We start from the raw sequence: 9,121 nt of genomic DNA, 5'->3' as shown, positions 1-9,121 counted from the left end.
ATATTTTTATTTGATACTAAAGGATGGTTTTGGCACTTTTCAAGATATGTGTGACAAAACAAATTACTGGGTATCATTTATGAATCATAAGCAACGTGTTTTATTATTTACATCAAATGCAAATATAGCTCAAAAGTGTTTGGATTTTAAAAACGAAATCATTAAAAGCCGTGAATTGAAAATATCATTACACTCAATAGGTGTATCATTAGTTGACAATGAACTAAATATAGAACTATTGTATGCGACAGTTCAAAGGTTTTTACACATTTAATAAACAATTAATGTGTACCAAATAAGCGCGAATAAATAACATTTTTAATATACTAAATATAAACCTATATTTTGTAGTTCTGAAACAATTTGGGAGGCCAAAAAATCGAAATCAAAAACTTATAAGCCTTTAAAACTAGTTGAAAGTGATTTTATTGAACAATATCATACAACATACGAAAAAAAGTTATCTATTGGAATATCAAAGCCTTTGATATACATAAAACAATTCAACATGAAAGTATATTGAATTAACATACAAATTGATCTTAATTTTATTGATATATCTAATTAACTATAACATTTTACATCAATCAAATAAATCTCAAATATTAAAAAATATCTATTGGATAATTCACAATAGGACTAAACTATTTTATGCTCATAATCTATATTCATGTTAATTTCACGTTAAAAATTAAAATTTATTGGTTAAACATTCATATAATTTAGTTCAGTATCTAGTCTAATTTGAATATATTGATGTGATTAAGAATTTATTGTATGTTAAATAAATGGTAACACGGCGAATGATAATTAATATTAGTGACAATTTATTGTTATTAATCAAACATAAACCAAAAGTCGTAAAAATACGATGGGTTCTCCCCTTGGTCGCCATTGTGAATTTGTGTTTGAATAGCTTCGCTATTGAACCTTCGCATGAACTGCTGACGGAATTTGCCAAGTAGGGTTCATACATCTAATGGTTCCCCATCATGTTCAAGCTTCAGCTTTCAGTTGAGGAGCTAAGACCTGTACCTATTTGTTATATGGTACCCTTGCCTCCTCTAAGACCGCTTCGGCCTTCTATACAAATGTTGTAGGATCTTCTTGTCGTTTTTCGGAAAACTCCGGTAGCGAAGATTGTTCCAATGACAGGCTGTCTGGATGAAGTAACGTCGACTCCTTAAAAGTCACACTCGTCCTGCTCTGGATCCTACTTTCCGGACCGGGACGGTTTTCAGACCGTTTCACTCCGTGTATACCAGTCATTCCTCGATTTTGATCGAAGGTTTCTGGATTTTGTCCGAAGAAAGTGGAGTTTTCCCCGGAGATCTGTATATTTCGGTGACGACCTTCGGACGCCGGGTTAACCTCGACCGTAGAGTTTTTGGTTACAGCGGAAGAATAGAAACTTTCACCGAAGAATTGTCTGTTCCGGTGCTGTTCTTCCAAAATCCAGTCTAATCCACTGGAGAAAATAAAATTTTCACCGGCGTAGGAGGGTCTCGGTCTGCGTGTCTCGGGGTACTGGTCGTTTAGACGGGTCGAAACAAATTTTTCACCGGAAAAGTAATTTCTACGGTATTGTTTCGCCGAAGTATACTCGGTCGGAATTTTCTGGCGCGGCCATCTGTTCACCCTTCCGATCGGAGTTGTGATTTTTCGGGTCTGTCCGCTTTAACTTGCCTAAGCGTGAGGTGTAGCGGCAGAGTTCCCCTATTGGTACTGCAAGGTACCCCCTGTACTTCGCAAGTAGACAAGTTGACTTGCTTGATGAAGTCGTTCAATTTTGTCTCAAGCTGAGCAATGTGGTCGCGATATTGGACGACTATTGCTTCCAGCTCCTCGTTCCGCTTCGCATTATCCTCGACGTACCCGCATAACATCATATAAGTATCATATGACAGTGACCAGCTGTCTCGGTCGTCTTCAGAACGGCGATCGTTATCTTCCGGTTGCCCTGACCTACCGTTAGGATTATCGTCATCAAGGGGCGGAGTATTACTCGACGCGTTAACCCCCTCCTCCTGGCTTAGATAGTCTTCCAGCCGAACCATAAGGTCAGCTTTAGAGTCCCCATCGTGACAGCTCCCCTTACAACTCTCTTATAGTCAGCTCAAGTATGCTCTTACCTGACATATTAAGTGCTGATATTCTAATAATAGTAGATAATTAGGTCAACGGGGATAAGCTAATGCGTTGATCACGTGATCAGGAAGTAGACTTGTCTACAAGATATTTTTAGCACAAAACACGTTTGGAAATTCTCCTGTATAATAAGTCTGTCTCTATAGCTTATATACACCTTGATCCCAACAAATTTTAAACTTATAACCATTTAAGTCTTAAAAATTTCTTTTTCTGGGACTTACTACACTTTTAGTCAGTTAAAGCTGTAGGTTCTCTCTTTTGCAAATATTTCATTAAGGGTGCGAAAAATAATAGTTGCTGTAATTATTTAGCACTTACCTTAGCTATTTCTTAGTCTGCAAAAAAAAAAAATTTCTTTATTCAACTGCGCCAATGATGTAGTAAAGGATTTATTGTAAGATAAATAAATTGTAACACGGCGAATGATAATTAATATTAGTGACAATTTATTGTTATTATTCAAACATAAATCAAAGGTCGTAAAAATATCACTAAGTATTCCGTGCGGATGTTGAAAGACCAGTTCGCGTCACCCGACGTCACTCGGCGTCGCGTGACCTGTTGGACAAGGAGAGGTAGCTGTGTTGCAGTCGCTCTCCAGCGGTAAAGCCAGAAGTGTAATGCGACCACGTCAATATTCAATAGATACTAATTTAATACAATTATCAAATCAGCATTAATAACTTTAAAAAACTAATACTAAAATTATTTTTTTCTTTATTTATAACTTTCATTAGATCGATTTAGAAAAATTATTAATATTAAAACCAAAGTTAAGAAAATTACGTAGAAAGTTTGCTCCCGGATTATTATTTACGGAAATTATCACGGTAGACCAAAACAAAAAAACTAATATACAAATTCATAGTATCCAAATTGATAATCAGAATTACGATTGTATTTATCCTGTAATATTTGGCCCAGTACCAATTCCAAAATCATTAGCAATAAAAGGTTGTATTTACTCCAACAATATATTGTTTCCTTCTTTTAATTATAATTGATTATTTTTTAGAAGTAAAACCATTTGTTGAAATATCGTTATTAGAAAAGTTAAATGTTTCGTTTACAACTCGGGAATTCAAATATTTCAAAATCATCATTCAACAAGCGTTTTTTAACCTGGATCTAACTTTCATAGATGCTTTTTGTAATTTTATTGAATATAAAGAAAAATTAGGATATACAAAAGTAATTAATTTTTTTATTTAAAAGACTGATGGGCTTCAACGTCTGAGGCTTTTAGCCCTGTGTACATGTTATATGGCATGGGTGGCCACTAACCTTTACTCAGGGAGCCACAAATTTATGAAGCTGTTTTAAGGCGAGCCACATTGTTTGGAGATGAATTTATGGTTAATAAGTTAAAGACACTTTTTAATTTTAAAAGAAGAAACATTTATTGTACTCTACTTATTTATAACATTCAATGTTAACTTAATGTTCAATTGCTTTTACGAGTGTTCATTTTAGCTGTGAGTTGTTTGAAGTTTGGTTTATAATTGGTAAGCGCAGTTCGCACGAGTTCACTCAAGTGTTCATCAGTTAGTTCAGATCGATATTTAGATTTAATGAACTTAAGTGTTGAGTACAGTGATTCACACACATATGTAGTGCCAAATATTGAGATTAGTCTCTTTGCACACAATTTTGTTAGAGGGTATTTTTCTTCTGGAACTTTCTTCCAAAAATCTATAGCTGAAATGCCACTTCGTTTTAGTCCTTTCAGCCCTTCATCCTCTTGTAATTCTAGTATCTCCAACTCTACAGCTGCTGTATCATTTGTAATTGGTGATGAAACAGGACAGCCGTCGTCCACATCATCAACACCAAATGGGTTTTCCAAGAATGAAAATGAAGGCTTGAGCATTCTCAAATCATTAAATCTGCCATTGATTTCTTCAGCAAGACCAGATAATTTACATAAATAATCTTCAGTTTCAACTTGAACATCAGGATTGCTTTCAATAATTTTCTTCAAACATTTGAAGTGAGCAAATGTCTTAGTCTCAAGATCTTTCCGAAAGAGCCTTAACTTGCTATGAAAGCCAAATACACTCTGCGCTAAGTCAGAAATAAGTTTTTCTCTTCCTTGTAGTGATATGTTTAGGGTTTGTAAATGCTGAACCACATCTGTAAAAAAAGCCAAATCTAACAACCACTGGGGGTCATCAAGTTCTGGGAAAGATTTTTCTTTTTCTCGCATAAACTGTTTTATTGGATCAAGTAATTGAAAAAATCGGTCAAGAACATTGCTTACTGATAGCCATCTAACTAAACAGTACCATGATACATCATCAGGAAGCTCGTCATTGTCCAAGCCCTCTAAGAAGGATTTGAACTGTCGGTGTGTCTTAGCACTTGATCGAATGTAGTTAACAATTTTTAAAACTACCTGCATAATCTGGGGATATTGAAAATACTTTGCAGCTAAATGTTCCCTGTGAATAATACAATGTACAGGTAGGAAATCAGGGTATGATGTATCCTCATTTAAAAGCCCAATAAGCCCTTGTTTCTTACCTGCCATAGCTGGTGCACCGTCGGTAGCAATGCTAACAATACTACCTTTAGGCACAGAGTTCTTCAATAAAACACCATCCAGGGCTTCTTTAATATCACAACCACGAGTAGTAACATTCAATGTAACCAGGTCTAACAGTTCTTCCTCAACCTCCAAGTCTTTTGTCACGTACCTTACAAATATGGCTAACTGGGGTTTATCTTTGACATCTGTAGATTCGTCCAAAGCCAGACTAATTGCTGAGCACTCACTTAAATTTTGTTGTAAATTGCCAACAATATCGCCACTAATAACAGAAATTCGCTATTATATTATATATTATAATAACAGAAACTCTCTATTGTATGTCTAGCAGCAGGCATTTGGTCTATCAATTTCTGCAATTTTTTATTTTCAGGGTCTAAAATAGAAACAACTTGTGACATATTCTTTTTAATAAACTCTCCCTCTGTGTAAGGCTTCTTTGCTTTTGCAATATTAAAAGCCAAAACTAAGCCAGCCTCAGTTGTCAAATCTGCTTCTTTTGTAAACATTGACATAACCCTGCTCTGACAATCAAGTTTTTCCTTTAAGGATTTTAATTTAGTTTTCCTTAACTGAGAACCAATAGGAAAATCTTTACAGAAACCACCGTGGTTAGTATCATGATGGCGTTTTAAATTACTGGCTTTGAACTGTGACAAAGTGGTTTGACACAAAAGACACATTGGCTTACAGTTTCTTTCAACAAAAACGAATTCTTCCTCCCAGTCTGTATTAAAAACTCGATTCTCCTCTTCATATTTACGCTTCTTAGACAGCATTGTAATGTAACTATTTCAACACTAGCACTTACACAACTGAACTCAAAACAGCAACACAGCACAAACAAAAATAATGTTACTAGCTACAGCGTATGTAAGCAGCGGTAGTGCGACTGGCTACTGAGTACTGACTGACACTGACTGTCGTGACTCGTGATGCCACTACGTCAGAATGTACTCGTACACCGTTGCCATATCGACACATAGTTTGGTGTGTATGCAGTGTTGCCAAGTCTACAAAAAAGACTTGTCAAAACAAATGTTGAGTTTTGTAAAGCTTAAAAGACTTTCAAACTGTACATTGCATTATTATATTGTTTTAAATCAGTAATATTTTTACTCTGAACTCAGGTTCGAGAGCCGCACCAGATTAACTCAAGAGCCGCATGTGGCTCGCGAGACTCGTTGTGGCCACCCCTGTTATATGGTGTAAATTAAATTAATATTAAAGATCGGAGATTATAATAGCTTAACATTTGAATACATGTTAATTAAAGATTCTTTATAATGTTGATTTGCGTGAGGAAATTTATATTTTTTTTGGTGTTGTCTTCGTGGAGAGCTTCATCTAAATTGTTTGGTATTGATAGGGAGTTTCGGGTATTTTAAATACGTCATCCTAGACTGGGCAGTCTAAGATGACGTGTTGGATGGTTAGGTCTTCTTGGCATTTGTTACATATGGTTGGTGGATCTTTATTGATTAGGAACGAATGAATAAAAAGGAATGTCCAATTAGTAAAAAGGAATTCTAGTGTCTCACTCTGGTAAGAGTGACTTCTTGTCTTCTATTTACATTGTGTAGGTAGTGCAACTGTTTGGTGCATTTTTTTATTTGTTTGAAGACAGCACAGAGTTCCAGTAAATTTTCCATGTCATATTTACTTTATTTTTTATGGATATATTTATGTCGTTAGCCGATATATCACTAATTGCTGGATGTAAGATGGTTTTGGTCGCTACAAATGCTGGCTTATCTGACATCTCGTTGCCGGCTATGCCAATGTGTGATGGTAACCACATAAATTCTATATCTCTTTTTGTAGAATACAGTTCGGTTTGAATGTTCTGGGTTATTTCATTTGTCGAGAAGGGTTTTTGGAGTGCTAGGAGGGCGCTTAATGAGTCGCTTATTATTAGAATATTGTTTTTGTGCAGTATTTTGGTTTCTTCTTTGATAATTGCAAAGCCAATTCCATGTTGAGATTTGAATGCGTCAGTATAAATGTGTAAAAAATTGGGGTATTTATTTTGGATGGTACCTTTGAAGTAGGACCTGATAATTGTTGCGGTTTGTTTTGCCATTTATACCACATTCTTGAATAATTTTCAGGACCCTGTTTCGCCATACCATATCGTAAGCTTTTTCTAGGTCTATGGCTATTAATATTAAATGTTGTTTTTGATTTTTTGCGTTACAAATATCATTGTGTAAGGAAGAAAGGGTATCGGGAGTTGAATGGTTTCTTTGAAATCCACATTGTTCATTCGTTTGTGAATTTTATGTCTCCAAGTGCCAAACGAGGCGCTTATTTATTATTTTTTCTAGTGTTTAGCCTAGTGTATTGATGAGTGAAATGGGCTTGTAGTTGAAGGTATCGAATTTGTTCTTTTTAGGTTTTGGAATAGGTATTAATATTTCGTTGCGCCATTGATCTAGATATATACCTGTTTCCCAAATTATATTATAAATTTGGAGGAATATTTCGTGTCCTAATTTAGGTAGGTTTAGAATACGGCATGTCGTCTAGGCCTGGGCTTTTGCTTTTACATCCAGATAGTGCATTTTGTAGTTCAATTATATTGAAGGGTTCGTTGATTGTGTTTTCTTGTTGGTAGAAGTTAAGTTAAAAGTCCCTTTAAATGTGTTTGAAATTTAGAAAATTGTATTCATAGTTAGAAGTACAGTTATTTTTGATAAAAGGCTGTACAAAAGCTTCGGTTATGTCTGTAGCAGATGAGAGTGAGTGGCCATTATGGTTTAGATTGGTTGGTAGGGGCTGATGAGATATTCCACTAATGGATTTGATTTTGTTCCACATGTCAGTTGGAGATGTGTTTGAGTTTATTGAATTTGTGTATTTTCGCCAAGATTCAGTTTTACTTTTTTTTGTTATAAATCTTGGTTGTGCACAGAATTTCTTTAGCGTTATGTGGTCTTCTATGGATTTGGATTTTTTAAATATGTTTAAAAAAGTTCCAACGGACTGGTGGAAATGTAGGGGCTGTTTGATCTATGATTTTTATAGAAAATGGCCAGTTGATGAAAATGGGCTATTTGTTATTGTGAGATCAATAGCTGATAGAGAATTGTGAGTTGCATTGTGGCGAGTATATTCTGCAGTATTTAATAATATTGGTTGCTCATTTTATAGAAATTTTTCCATAATTTTGCCTCTTTGATCGGTAAAATGAGATCCCCAGAATTGGTTACGACTGTTCAAGTCACCGAGAAAGATAAGTGGTTTGGGTAATTGTTGGATGATGTCTGTGAGTGTAAAAATGATGCTATCCAGTAGGTAAATATTACAAATACATAATAAGGTTTTAAGACTAATGGAGACAGCTATAACTTCAAGTGAAGATTCAATATGAATTTAGTGCTTTCAATGAGGTTATTGACGTAAATAGCAACTCCGCCACTAGCACGGAAATATTTTTGGCTTTTTTTGAAAAAACCTTTGTATCCTTTTATGGGAAAGGTGGTGTTAGGTTTTAAATTAGTTTCTTGGAAGCATAGGGCGATTGGTTCGATGTGAGTTTTTGCTCTGTGGATATCAATATAGTGTTTGTGTAGACCGTTTATATTCCATTGAACGATAATGTCTATGATTGAACATTTTAGAGATTATGTAATAAAACTTGTATGGTTTTTGTTATGTTTAGTTTTGAATAGTATTTTGTTGAAGGGGTCGAGATTGGAAAAGTATATTTCTAAGCTTTGTTAGGCGTGATTTGAGTGGTCTGTCTTTTATTTTAGGATGAATTTGTTCTATTATGGCCATTAAAATTGGGATGTTTATGTTTACATCTTCGATAAGAGTGTAAATATTCATTCATTTAATGTTAAAGTTATCCAGGATATATTTAAATTAAGTGTATGTGATTGGTAAGGGCTCATTGATAATTAAGTGTTCGATTATTGGATTTGGATTTTCGTCTAAATTGTGTCGAGATTGATTGATGAATTTGAGCGAGATTGTATTTGGGTTTCTTGGTAGTTTTGTCTTTTTTTTTTACTGAGGTATGGCATTCGGGGAGTCCGGTGGTTTGGTGGAAGACGAATCAGACAACAGTCTCTTCTGAGTTTCTGTTTGTAAGTGAGACAGTGCTTCATCGGGATGATTTGGGGTGAGAGGAAAAAAAAATTGTGTTCTTCCGAATTTTCGGCCCAATCCGATTTGATTTGATCAAGTATATCAAGCATCAGGGTTGTGGGAGAGCGGATATTTTCAATTAAATCAGTGAGGTCTATGATGAAGTCATCAGGTTCGTTTAATTTGTTTGGGCTGGATGGAGTATTATTTTCTTGTATAGCAACTACATTTTTACAATTATTTGAAGTGTTTCCACTAGCTTTGCATATAAAACATGTTACTATGTCGTCGGTGAAAAAAATTCTGAAATGTGATTCATTTAGAATA

General features: G+C 35.0%; 2 protein-coding genes across 2 annotated transcripts; both read right to left on the bottom strand.

The window, feature by feature from the left end:
- Positions 1–3,479: 3,479 nt before the first annotated feature.
- On the bottom strand, positions 3,480–4,175 carry LOC126898863 (SCAN domain-containing protein 3-like). Its single transcript, XM_050673269.1, has one exon. The coding sequence runs from the start codon at positions 4,019–4,021 to the stop codon at positions 3,596–3,598; it is 426 nt and encodes a 141-aa protein (XP_050529226.1). The 5' UTR covers positions 4,022–4,175; the 3' UTR covers positions 3,480–3,595.
- LOC126897174 (general transcription factor II-I repeat domain-containing protein 2-like) lies at positions 4,024–5,478 on the bottom strand. Its single transcript, XM_050670544.1, has 3 exons — positions 5,092–5,478; positions 4,097–4,978; positions 4,024–4,050 (listed from the first exon to the last, which is right to left on the bottom strand). Exons 1-3 carry the CDS (start codon positions 5,476–5,478, stop codon positions 4,024–4,026), a joined length of 1,296 nt encoding a protein of 431 aa, XP_050526501.1.
- Between the last annotated feature and the right edge of the window lie 3,643 nt (positions 5,479–9,121).

This window comes from Daktulosphaira vitifoliae, unplaced genomic scaffold (genome assembly GCF_025091365.1).
Source record: "Daktulosphaira vitifoliae isolate Bord-2020 unplaced genomic scaffold, ASM2509136v1 Scaffold_2, whole genome shotgun sequence".
Classification (NCBI taxonomy): domain Eukaryota; kingdom Metazoa; phylum Arthropoda; class Insecta; order Hemiptera; family Phylloxeridae; genus Daktulosphaira; species Daktulosphaira vitifoliae.
Note: the sequence above shows the minus strand (reverse complement) of the source record. Positions and strands in the feature narration are given on the sequence as shown.

Coding starts and splice junctions, on each gene's coding strand:
- LOC126897174 (XM_050670544.1), bottom strand. CDS start 5,478: ATGCTGTCTAAGAAGCGTAAATATGAAGAGGAGAATCGAGTTTTTAAT. Junction 4,979..5,091: donor TTAAAAAGAATATGTCACAA/GTTGTTTCTATT, acceptor ATAATATAATAG/CGAATTTCTGTTATTAGTGG. Junction 4,051..4,096: donor AAAGCAATCCTGATGTTCAA/GTTGAAACTGAA, acceptor GTCTTGCTGAAG/AAATCAATGGCAGATTTAAT.
- LOC126898863 (XM_050673269.1), bottom strand. CDS start 4,021: ATGCTCAAGCCTTCATTTTCATTCTTGGAAAACCCATTTGGTGTTGAT.